The following is a 13,252-nucleotide window of genomic DNA, read 5'->3' on the forward strand; positions in this document are numbered from 1 at the left end:
AATCTCAAGCTGCAGCTCTGGGTGGCCTGGACGTTGCAGTGATCGTTCTGCCTTTGCCTCTTGAGTACTGTGTGCACCACTCTGTCTGGCTTCAAGATCATTTCCTTTAGACTATAGTTAGATAGGACTTTCTAACCTCCATAGAGATTTTCTGTATTGAAAAATTTATAATTGCATTTTACTTGGAATCATCTTTTTTAGAGGTTTCCACTAATGTTTTTTAAAGGCAAAAATGAGAAGGCCAAAGTCCCAGACAGAATTCAGGCAATATGGTAAGCCACACAGAACCTAAGGGATCCACAGCAAGACAAAACAGTACCCAAGCCAAGGATTTCTACTCTTTCCTCTGCTCTGGAAGCTTAATAGCTGAGGAAAATGGGCATTTCATTCTAAAAACAGAGTACTGTGGGACTCTGCCTCATTGTGAAGGCGAATCTAGTACATGTCCCTCTGTGTAACTTTAAGAGCCCCACAGTATCCATTCATCTGTGGTTCTCTGTCACGTTCAACATTCAACATTCCTCTCTCCTTTAGCTTATGCCTATGTATGTATGTTGCTTTGTATCTCTGGCTGGCCTAGAACTTACTACATAGTCCAGGCTGGCCTCTTAAAAGTCCTAGGTTTCCAAGTTATATGCCATCATTTGTGAGTTATCCTTGACTATTCTTTTTATTATTATTATTATTTTATTTTATTTACATTGCAAATGTTATCCCCTTTCCCGGTTTCCCCTCCACAAACCCCTATCACATGCCCTCTCCCCTGCTTTCTATGAGGGTGCTCCAACATCATGCCTTCACAGGACCAAAGGCCTACCCTCACTTTAATGCTAGATAAGGTCCCTTCATCTCCTTCAGTACTTTCCCTAACTCCTCCATTGAGGACCCTGGGCTCAGTCTGATGGTTGGCTGTGAGCCTCCACATCTGTATTGGTCAGGATCTGGCAGAGCCTCTCAGGAGACAGCTGTATCAGGCTCCTGTCAGCAAGCGCTTTTTGGCACCAGCAATAGTGTCTGGGTTTGGTGTTTGCATGTGGGATGGATCTCCACGTAGTGCAGTCTCTGGATGGCCTTTCCTTCAGTCTCTGTTCCACTTTTTGACCCTGTATTCCCTTTAGACAGGAATAATTCTTAAAGAGTCCTTTAGGGCTGGAAAGATGGCTCAGTGGGTAAGAGCACTGACTGTTTTTCCAGAGGTCCTGAGTTCAATTCCCAGCAACCACATGCTGGTTCACAACCATCTGTAACTGGGATATGATTCTCTCTTCAGGTGAGTCTGAAGACAGCTACAGTGTACTCATATACATAAAAAATAAATAATTATAAAAAAGACTTCTAAAAAAATGTCCTTTACTTTTGAGTACTAGGTAGTTGATATCTATCCTTATTTCCATAAAACAGAGTTTCACAGTCTTTGTCGTCTTTGATTTCTTAAAATTTATTTTTATGTGTACTAGTGTTTTGCTTGCATATATGTCTGTGCATCACATGTATGTTTGTGAACCATGTGCATGCCTGATACACAAAAAGGACAGAGATGGCATAGGATCCCCTAGAGCTGGAACTACATACAGTTGTAAGCCATCACTTGTGTGCTAGGAATTGAACTTAGTCTTTCTGGAAGAGAATCCAGCATTCTTAACCACTGAACCATCTCCCCAAAATAATTTGGGGGGCAGGGGTAATGTGTTTTTTATTTAATTATATTCTTTTCAGACTGGGTCTCCTGTAGGCCAGACTGGCCTTGAATTGACTTTGTAGCTGAAGATGAGTTCCTGATCCCCCTGCCTCCACTTCCCAAGTTCCGCTAGGATTACTGGTAAGCACTTCAGCTTATTCTGTTTATTTTGGAGCCAAAGAATTGTTTTGATAAGAGCTGTTCTGGGCACTGCAGGATATTGACAGCATCCCTACCCTTCTAGATGCTAAGACCAAGACACTGAAAAATGCTTCCAGTCATTGCCAAATATGTCTTAAGACACATGGAAATAAGAATAGGCATCAACAATATGGGTGGCTCCAGGTCTATGAAGGATAGTTCATTCACACAGTTAATTTAGCAGACGCTATCCTGAAAAATAATTTTATAGATAGGTTCACATATACCGTAGGCTGCTTCAAACTTTGGGTCTTCTTGATGCCATTTCCCAAGGGTCAGGTTTATACAGGAGCACCAACAGGTCCTTTAAATTTTGAATTTAAATGTCTTCCCAGGTCACTGATGTATGTATGATCTTCTGCTGTGAGGCTACACATTAGAAACAGTCACTACCACCCAGTGCTTTGTGTTTCTAAACTTGGCAGTTGCTGTGTTATGCATATGTGATGTGCCTGGTTGTTTGAGATAGCATTTCACTCTGTAACTTCAGTTGATCTGAAATTCTTAGACCACACTGGCCTTGAACTTGCAGTCATCCTACTTCTGCTTCAGATGTTGAGATTATGAACATTACCCACTGTGTCCAGTTTCTGTAATTCATTTTTCTACTTCCTATGTGTGTGCTTTCTTTTACTTTTTAAAAATTTTGATATTATTAGTTACAGCAGTTCTCCCTTGCCTTTCCTGCCTCCAAACCCTCCTATAGACTTCTCCCTGTTCTCCTTCAAATTGATGGACTGTAAGACCATGATAGGCAGCCTAGCCCCTGGTCAAGCATAGGCTTGAAACCCCAGTGACCCTGCAGGAGACAACCCTGCAAGGCACAGTAAGCGTTTTTTTGCCATGGTCCTGGGGCCCTGGCTCCTGGCAAGAGGCCACAGCTCTCCATAGGTTTGTGGCCACAGGTAGAGGATGCCTCAAGACAAATCTCCATTTTAATGATGTTCCTAAAGGCCTGGAGGCTTAGCCAATAAACTTCCCTTCCCAGACACTGCTCCCTAAGGTATTTAACCTCAGGCCTGCCCTGAGAAAGTGGGGTACAGTTTTACTCATTGCCACTCTCCACCATGACAATAAATGTCTTAAAACAATGGACTGTCTCTTTTCATTGGGAAGGTAACCTGTGTGTTTCAGGATCCACAGGTCTGACAAAGGTAGGAGGCAGGGTGGCAGGAGTAGGAATGTCCAGAGAGGAGAGCAGGCTGCTCAGGGCAGCTTGGTGTACCCCAGAACACTCCCTGGGAAGGAAAGATGGGTGGGGTAGGGAAGCTAACCTATATGTTCAGGATCACCAGGTCTGATGAAGGTGGGCATAGAGTTGGTGGGGGAATGGGGGTCCTCCTGGGATAGGAGACGGCTCAAGGCAGCTTGGCTTGGTCCAGAGGGTCCAGAGAGCAGGGTAGATGGGCAGGGGAACGTAAGGTGACATTCTCAACTTCCTTGACCTCTAAGAGGATGTCTTTTTAGATATCTGTGTTGCAGAATGACAAACAAATCCACCCTCCCATCAAGCTCTCCTTTAATTTCTTCTGATTGTACTGTGGGGAATTTTTTCTCAGTATACGAATTTAAGGGATAGGAGGCTGTATGTCGTGGGAATTGGGACTGTTTTGTGTGTTTTGTAGGTATTCACCTACCCACTGAATCTTAAAGATTGTCTAATCAGTTTTGGAAATATTTTAGAATATCCTAATACTAGCTAAGGGATAAGGTACGGATAGGGCAGACTGATCCATCGAGTAGGGGTGACATGAGGACCGGTTTGGAGAAACAAGATTTCGGCCACATCTTTCACCATAATTAGAACTGACTGCATGAAAGCAGGAATGTTTTGGAACTAGTTGTCGAAAAAGGGCTCAGAAAGAGCCGCCTGTATCCAGACAGACTCTTTCCTACACCCCCATGCACCCCTCCCCTGAGGTATCAAGATGGTTTCTTCTGCTTTCTCAGGTACATCCTGGTTTCTCCAGAAGCCCACCTCTCCACCCTGCACCCAGGAAGGTGAGGGCAGGGCTTTGTGATGTCAGACTGGCTGGAGGCTGTGCTGACCAATCAGGGTTGGAGGGCGTGGCCCTGCATTGTTCAGGAGGGTACATCAGGAGGGTGCCCAGTGCTCTGGGTCAGACAGCCTTTAAACTTCCCATCATGGAGGGTGGCGAAGGTCCCGCTCAACCACCTACATCGGAAACCACCAGCGGAAAAGACAAGAGTGCTGATCCACGTGGCAGGAACAAATGTTCCAACTGCCCTAATGTGAGTGCTTCCTTTTCCTTTCTGAGAAAGTACCCTTGCCTAGGTCGCCTGGCCTGGCATGGGTGCCCTCCTCAACCCACACCTTTTCCTCATAGTGTCCCCTTCACATGCTTGTCCTTTCTCTTAGCAATGACCTTCTGTCCTCTGCTGTGCTTGTAGGTCCGAAAGACGTACAAGAGGTCCCGTCGGTCCTCCCATAGGCGCCACCGCCGCCATCGTCGGCCCCAGAATAAGATCTCTGCCCTGAAGGCCTCGCGGAATAGAGTGAGACGTGGAGGAGCTGGAGGAGCGCGGAATCCGGTGCGCCGCTACTGTCTGATCAACGTCGTGCGTGCTACCAATAATCCGGAGACCCAAGAGAGGAGCACGACCACCACCTCCCAAGACTCCACCACCACTGGCCAACAAGCGCACCCAGAGGTCCAGCCAAATCAAGACCAGGCTGCCTCCCGGGAAGCTCGCTAAGTCGAAAGTTCAGTTGTACCATGTATCATTTGTGGTACACAAAATAAATGGTCGTTGTAAACAGATGTGTTGTCCTGTTGGTCTGTGGTGGGCTCTTGGGAGGAAGGGTGAATAGATGGTAAGAGAGGGGAACTGGTTTCTACAGGTTTGGGAGCCTGACCTCAGGTCTCCGTGTATGTAGGGCTGATGCTGAAGGATCTGCAGTGTTGGTACCAACTGAGAAGATGAACTTGTTCCTCATGCTTTTACTTTATTTCATGGGGCAGGGTGTGGGGGTGGACGGGGCTGGAGATTCCGTGTGTATTTGGCAGGGGCAGAGGTTGGGGGAATGGTTTCAGGGTGCAGGTAAGAGAACCTCCATGGTGTGAGGTGTGTGGACAGCAGGACCAGGCCCATCGTTGGACTCACTGGACCCCTACCTCCTCCCAGTGTTTGTTGCATCTCACATTGTGACCTCACTCACTTAAAGGCCCCTTGGAGAGCCCAAGACAGCACCTCCAAAAGGTGTATAAGATGTAGTAGTCACAAGCCAATTGACATCAATCAGAGGCCACATGCCCAAAGAACAGAGTAAAAATCAAAGATTGAAACAAAAAAGAATGAAGGAAACCAGTTACATCCCCACAATATTGTGATTTCAACCTTTAAATACAGCATTGATTAGCCTAACCCTCATGAGATTTGGTGATTGGCAGGGCAGTGTGGTTGGTCTGTTTATAGTGTTGGTCATAAAGTTTGAGGCATTATCTACAGGGAATTTTGAAATTAAACAGCTACCATTCAAAAAAAAAAAACCCTTGTATATTACCAACATTCCTTATTAGTAAAGGTAGATGAATATATCTCATAAGGACTGGTTCACTGCTTTATTGCATTCCTGGTGATGCTAATGCACAAACAGGAGGAATGGAGAAGGAATGAGAAAGAAAGAAAGGATAGAGATCAGTGGAAGACAGAAATCTGGTGTGTTAGGGTTTCTATTGCTGGGATGCCAAACCAGGAGTATAAAGGACTCAGCAAGGAAAGGGTTTATTTCAGTTTACAGTTCCACAGCACAGTACATTGCTGAAGGTAGTCAGGGCAGGAACGTAAGGCAGAAACCTGGAACTAGGAAACTTTACCAGATGCCATTGGAGGAGTGCTGCTTCCTGACTTGCTCCTACCTGGGCTGCTCAGCCTGCTTTCCTATAGCACCTAGGACCACTTCCCAGGGCCAGTAGCAATCTCCAAAATGGTCTGGGCCCTCTCACATCAGTCATTAGTTAAAAAATATACTACAGTCTTGCGTACAGACAAATCATACAGAGACATTTTCTAAACTGAGAATCCTTCTTCCCTAAAGACTCTAGCTTATGTCATGTTGACATAAAACTGGCCACTATTACCAAGGGTAGCTGGGATAGCACTTACAGAGGTGATATATTCTAATGGAAATTAATTCCCTGCAGGGAGATTGTAAGACAGTTCCCTGTGTGGCCTTTAGACCTCAAATAGTAGGTGCCTTGTCAATTTGTTCTCACCCTCCCTGTTCTGCAGCTCCAGAGAAACAGTGACTCACTTGCCACCACTGACAGTATCTTTAAGTTTCCTAGCATATGTTAGTGATGGGCTCCAAAGTATGGTCTTTTTAAAATAGTGTTTTGCTATTATTTGAGAGTTACATTTATACAAAGTATGTTGATCATATCCATTCATCAATACCTCTCTACAACTTCCCTTAGAGCCCTCCACCCCATCTCCTTCCCAGCACTGGCTTCTTTTTTTTAACCTTTATTTTGTTTCTGTTATCCATAATTCCTTCAGTGAAATTAATGATATGCATATGCACTTAAAACTAGCCATTATTACCAGATAACAAGGAGTAGTCAAAATGACTCTTTCATAGACAGTATATTCTTTGTTTTTTAAAGATTTATTTATTATATACAAGTACACTGTGGTTGAGTTCAGACACACCAGAAGAGGGCATCAGATCTCATTACAGATGGTTGTGAGCCACCATGTGGGTGCTGGGATTTGAACTCAGGATCTCTGGAAGACCAGTCAGTGCTCTTAACAGCTGAGCCATCTCTCCAGCCCCCGAGGCAGTGTATTCTAATAGAAATTAATTCCCTTATGGTTACTGTAAGATGCAGTAGTCACAAGCCAATCGAAAACAATCAGAGGCCACATGCCCAAAGGACAGTGACTTTACTGTCCTTAACAGCCATCAACTGCCAGGAGCTCCTCAGACAGGGGTGAGATCTCAGGAACCCCTTCTTGATTCATGCTAGAGTTTTGATCTTGTCCATATCTTGTACATGTAATGATATGTAATGACAACCTTGTCATGACAGTGACCAGAAGTCAGAAAGCACCCGTATATTTAGACAAATTTATTTCAATAGTTAAAATCAAACATCAAAAGTAATATAGGAAGGCTAGCGAGATGACTTACCAGTTAAGAGCACTCATTACTCTTCCAGAGGATCTGGATTTAATTCCCACAACCTATATCAAGGTTCACAGCTATCTATAACTCTAGTCCATAGGGATCCAGAGTCTTCTTTTTGACTTCTACATGTACCAAGCATGCATGTGGCACACAATTTACATGCAGGAAAACACTAATATACATGTAAAATAAGTAAGTAAATCTAAAATAAATGTAAAAACAACCAAGTAAGAATGGCTGGCAGTTATGGGAAGCATCCCAATAAATGCCAATAGTGAAAACAGTAAAGCTGTGACAATCAATGCCATTGAGATGAACAAATCCAAGCTTATACTTCCTTCTATGAAAAAAAATAAATCTTTTCAATTAACCAAGTCCTGTTTCATTATACATTCTTTATCTCAGATATTTTTAAAATTTATTCTCTGAAAAATTCACATATGCATACAATGCATATTGATTATATTCACCCCTCACTTCTCCCGACTTACCACAGAACCCTAATTTCATCACTTTACACTTTATGTCCTAATTTTGTAATTATACATTCTTGTTTGTCTTTAATGCATGGAGTCCAGTTAATGTTGCCCATATGCATATGGCTGTGAGGTCATCCACTGGAGCATGGGGAACCTACCAGTAGCCATACTTAACAAGAAAGGTGACTCACCCTTTCTCAACAGCCATCAACTGCCAATAGCTCTTCAGTTAGGGGTCAGTTAGGGGAAGGGCCTTGGGAATACCCCCTCCACGCTGGAAGTTTCAACCAGCTTGATCTTGTATGCAGTGAGATTTTGTGCACTGAGTTCTTGTGTGCAACAGTCCTTGTGTGCAACAATCATGTTATATCCAGAGAAATGTCTTTCACAGCACTTGTCTCCATCTTCTGGCTCACAGATTTTTTATTACCATTTCTATCATGTTTTCTGAACTTTGCAGTGTGTGTGTGTATGTATGTGTGTGTGTGCGCGCGCGCGCACGCGTGTGTGTGTGTGTGTGTGTGTGTGTGCATGAGAGAGAAAGAGAGAGAGAGAGAAAGAGAGAGTAATAGTAGTAGTTGTAGTTGTAGTAGTAGTAATAGCAGTAGAACTGAGGATTCACAGTTGCTTATTTGCTGTTTTTGAATAGTAATCACATTAACTATTACACACTGCAATATAAGAAGATTCTATGTACAAGATTGGGATCAAAAGAAATAATCACCAAAAGAAATGCTTAGAGGACATTTTGATAATACAATCATTTGCTTAGAGGACATTTTGATGATACAAATGCTTGGTAAAATAACATCAAAAGATTCTCTCCCAGGACCTGTGACTCCCTTACCCATGGATGATGACCACATGTACTGTACCTAGTATGGATACCCTCCTACAGAACAAGCCTCAAGTCCAATGAAGAGAGCAGTTGGTTACCCCTATTACTGTACCAACGAGCACATCATGGCTGGAAGTTCAGTATCATAGCTTGCAGAGTCTAGTGAAGGGTAAGACAATTGATGTCTTTTCTTCCCCAGAAGCCTGCATAGTATTTTAGAGTACTGTGAGAGCTGCTCCGCAGGAAAAGTTTCCTAGTCAATTCAATTCATTTGTTGTATCCAGCAATCAAAGTATATGTTGCCTTCATCAATAGAGTGTTACCATATGTGGTAGTTTGAATGAAAATAATCCCATAGATCCCTATATTTGAATACTTGGTGCTTATTTGGAATTTTTCAGGAATGTGTAGCCTTGTTGGAGTTGGTGCATCACTGAAGGCAGAATTTGAGCTTTCAAAAGACTCACAACATTCCCAGTCTCTCTCTCTCTCTCTCTCTCTCTCTCTCTCTCTCTCTCTCTCTCTCTCTGTTTCTTTGCATCATGTTTGTGGATCAACATGAAAATTATCAACTACTGTTTAAGCATCATCCCTGCATGCCTGCTATCAAATTCTCCAACATGATGGTCATGGACTCTAACGCTCTAAAACCATAAACCCCAAGTAAACTTTCTTCTATAACTAGCCTTGGTCACAATATTTTATCAGAGTCATAGAAAAGAAACTAATACACCATATAGTTGTAGTGATCAGCCATGAGAATTCACAAGATCCTGTATTATTTTGGCTTCCCCTGGTGCCTTTCTGTCCAAAACACATAGGGAGGTTATGTGAGAGCCTGACATCTAGATTTTTATTTAGTTTCCTGTGTTTTCTGCAAGCAATGTTGTTCATCCATTCCCTGGACCTCTGCTCAGAGTCTCTCTATATATAATGTACAAAGTAGATGGGTTCTATAAAGCTTATTTCTTTGTTTTGGTTAATCCCCCCCCATACACCAACGCTTTCTTTCACCTCCCTATCGCCATCTCCCCTTAAGATTTTAGCTCCTACTATTCTCCCTGTTCTTTCATATCATATATAATAAACTATATCTTTAAAGGTAAAATTTATTGTCCTTTATTAGTATTTAAGTTTAAGAACAGGGCAATTCATTGAGCTGTTTCTTTTGAATACATTTTGTCTTTCTTAAAATTATCTTAATTTTTGCCATGATATATATAAGATACATATATTTCCAACAACATTTTGCTTTTGATTGTATTAATACATGTTTTATTTGAATAGAATTAAAATGTACTTGACACTTTTCAATACCTTAATGAATGCTAATACATAAATTACATTTGAACTTTTCAAAACTGTATTGAGACTGTGAAACACTAAGCTAACTTTAAAGTTAGAGTAAATGCATTTGCATTATGTTATGACCTGAGGCCTTTGGGGGTATGGAATGTGGTCGATTGATGTGTCCTCATTGTTTCTGGTATTTAAATACTCAATTGACAGTTGGGTAGTATTAGGATGCATGCCTTTGCTGACTTATGTATGTTACTGGGGATAAGATCTGAGATTTCAAAGTCATAAACCATTTACAGTTATTTCCCTCTGTTTCATGCTTGTAGTTTAAAATGTAAGCCTGTAGCTTCTGATCACGCTGCCTCTGATTTGCCATCGTGGACGCTAACCCCGTCAGATCATATGCCCTAATCAATTATATCTCCTAGTAATTGATTTGGTCATGGTGTTTTATCCCAGTAATAGAGTTTGACCAGGATAAGTTTCTCTCATTAGTTTTATACATTCCCTAGTAACAAGTTTTGACCATGTTTACAGTGTTAAGCACGAATCCCTTCCTGTGGATCAGTGCTCAAATCCAATTAAGAAAGCAGATAGATGGCTACTACCATTATTAACATTCTTGCTACTGCTGCATCAGTGAACACATCTTGCCTGGAAAGTTAGTATTGCAGCTGCAAAGGCCCAGTGATGGGTAAGATCATGATGCTTTTTCTCCCCTAGTAGCTTTCGTAGTCTTTGAGCACAGTGAAAGCTAGCTAGCAATGAGGGAATTTCTTGGTCCATTTACGATGGACTTCTGTATCTGTCTAGCAACCAAAGTATGTGATGTCTTCATCAGTGGTTTTAACCGTGTAGTTATGTTATGGTAGGCAGCCAAAACCAATGTCAGAGTCTGTGTTGCTTTGGGTACTTCTAAGGCCTCTCTAACAAACACCTGATAAAGAAGTAAGTGGTGCCTGGCATTGATATTTTCATTCAATAGCCTATGTTCATTCATGCAGGGTACCTCTGTTTCAATTTCTGTTTTTTAACTTAATTTTTTTTTAATTACCTTACAAAATAGTGGGGTTTTATACAGTTTCATTCCACATCCTTAATTTTAGTTATCTCAGTCCTCATCACTCCTTTCCCCTACCTTCTACATCCATTCCTGCTTAAATTTTGGTTTTCAGTATTATCTCAGATCCATTTTTCTATATCAAAATTATTCCTCTATGTCCCCTAATTACATTACATATTTTACTCTGAATGCAAGATCAAAAGTTCTCATGTAGTTTTTCTCACACAGTCCATATATCAGACTAAAGTATGTAGCAAGTATTTGGAAAATTTGTGCTTTTATTTATTTAGAGTTTAAACAACACTTGTAAATATACCATGTATTTTGGCCAGATCCATTTTCCATTGCCTCCTCTGAATTTTTTTTTTTGCAGATATTCCCCACCAGACTTCATATACTCTTCGTTTTCACTCATTTGTAATGCACTGAGTCCAGTTAGTGCTTCCCATATGACACAGATGTAAGATCATCCACTGGAGTGTAGACAACATAAAAGAGGCCATATGTTTGAAGAGAACTGACTGCCCCTCCCCTAACAGCCATCAACTGCCAATAGTTCCAGCAAAGGTGGGGGTTTCTCGAGCTCCTTCTCCATGTTGGAATGTTGGTTGCCTTTATCTTGTACTAGTGCTGAGCCACAGTTGGTTGTGTTCATGAATCTTCATATCCAGAAGACACACTTTGCAGAAGTCCTCCCTGACCACTGGATCTTACAAGCTTTCTCCTCCTTCTAATGTGAGGGTCACTGGTGTTTGTGGGAGAAAAGTTGATACAGATGTCCCATCTTTGACTATGTACTCACTTATTTTCTGCAGTGTAATTCATTATGTGCCTCTGTATTATCACTGTCTATTGTATTAAGGGGTTTTCTGATAAGGAGTAGGAGTTACACTAGTTGGTGTAAGGACAAGTATTTAGGAGGCAATTTGAAGTTATGTTCATTTTTAAAGTTAGAATCAGGATTTTCTTTAAGTATAACTTTACTAGAATCAGTTATGTTGCATAACAAAAATAGTTGTTTTTGGAAGATGCATGCGTTTGTTTCATTAACAGCACTCTATGTTATTGATGCGTCACAGAGCATTCACTTATTATATTTGAAAATTTGTTTGACAGAAGGGTCTGAAATATTTTATATTCCCAATGGCATTCTACTAATGACATAACTTTTTAGAATTCTCACCAGCATTCGATGGTTCATTGGACATATGGATGGGTACTGTATATATGTATGTATGTAGTACACGTATGTATGTATGTATGTATGTATATATATTTCTGTTAATTTTTATATTTGTACAATGCTATCTCATTAAAATTTTCATTTGAATTTGTCTGATGCTAAATATTGCTGAACATATTTGTATGTGACCCTATTATTTTAACCTACACATTCTCTTTAAATTACTTTTATCTTAAGATCTTTTCGGATCTTTGACTTATTTCCTCTTCCTTATTTTCATCACATTTTGATTTCAGTTATTTGACATTCTAGAATACGTTTTTAATAAATATAAATAGAAAGCACAGATTTCCCTGTAGACAAACACATCTTCATTTAAAAATAGGTTTTTAGTAACTTTTTTCTTTGTGACAGAGTCTCACTAAGGCTGGCCTCAATCTTGGCATGTAGCTATAGATGAACTCACAATTTCATAATACCCTATAATTCCCCCATAAATTCACATCCCTAGTGTTCAAATTATAAGAGTATGCTACCACATTTTAAAAATGTAGCTTTTGAAATTCTTCCATTATTTCATTGCTCTGGGAAGAGGTGAGAAATTGATTCTCAATTAAGCTAGAATTTTCCTAAAAGGCTCTCTTTTCAAAATGTTTATCATTAGAATTCCTAGAGCTTAAGGAATATGTGATGAAGAAATTTCTTGTCAATCACGAAATCTGACACAACAACATAGTACAATTTCCATAGTACAAAGTCCATAGGCACTGACCATGAGTGGTTGAGTTGTACTTGAGTAGAGAGAATGGCCTTTAAAAAATATGTACTTCACTGATACACACACACACACACACACACACACACACATATATAAATATATATATATATTCAAGCATTTCTCTGTGTATTATCTCCTGAAGATTAAGACTTCTGTCAGACATCCTTACCCATCCTAACCTTAGGTTTCAGTTTTTCTACACATTTGTAATTTATCTGTTATTCCATGGAATATTGTTTTTACTAGTTCTTTCATTTTCTTTCTGAGACACTGCTGATATAAAAGTTAGTTCTGCCCTTTATATCAGCAGTTGCCTTGTTTTTAAATCCATGTTCTGTCTACTTTGAGTAAATTCTATTCATTTGTCTTTAAGTTTGTTTATTATCTTCACCCTTGATAAGCATATTTAGCAAGTTTTTCCTTAAAAGTGCACTTTTATAACTTCCAATGCTACTACTACTAATAATTTTGTTGTTTTAAAAACACACTTCACATATTTTATGGTGTTTCTATGCATGTGTGTGCATGTACGCCATGGCACATCTATGGCAGTCAGAGGACAACTTTGGAGTCTGTTCTTT

The 13,252-nt window shown here is 40.6% G+C and overlaps 1 protein-coding gene across 5 annotated transcripts in view; it reads left to right on the forward strand.

Moving 5' to 3' along the window:
• LOC127674807 (uncharacterized) overlaps positions 1-4,662 on the forward strand; it is a 41,709-nt gene extending 37,047 nt beyond the window's left edge. For 4 of the 5 annotated variants that reach the window (XM_052170542.1, XM_052170544.1, XM_052170540.1 and 1 more), the window contains 2 exons: positions 3,830-4,132; positions 4,292-4,662. In XM_052170542.1, the coding sequence (XP_052026502.1) occupies positions 4,025-4,132; positions 4,292-4,597 (414 nt within the window). In that variant the 5' untranslated portion in view covers positions 3,830-4,024 and the 3' untranslated portion in view covers positions 4,598-4,662. Of the gene's footprint in view, positions 1-1,716; positions 1,820-3,829; positions 4,133-4,291 lie in introns of all 5 variants that reach the window. The other variant, XM_052170543.1, reaches the window with a different exon arrangement.
• The last annotated feature ends 8,590 nt before the right edge of the window (positions 4,663-13,252 follow it).

This window comes from Apodemus sylvaticus, chromosome X (genome assembly GCF_947179515.1).
Source record: "Apodemus sylvaticus chromosome X, mApoSyl1.1, whole genome shotgun sequence".
Lineage (NCBI taxonomy): Eukaryota > Metazoa > Chordata > Mammalia > Rodentia > Muridae > Apodemus > Apodemus sylvaticus.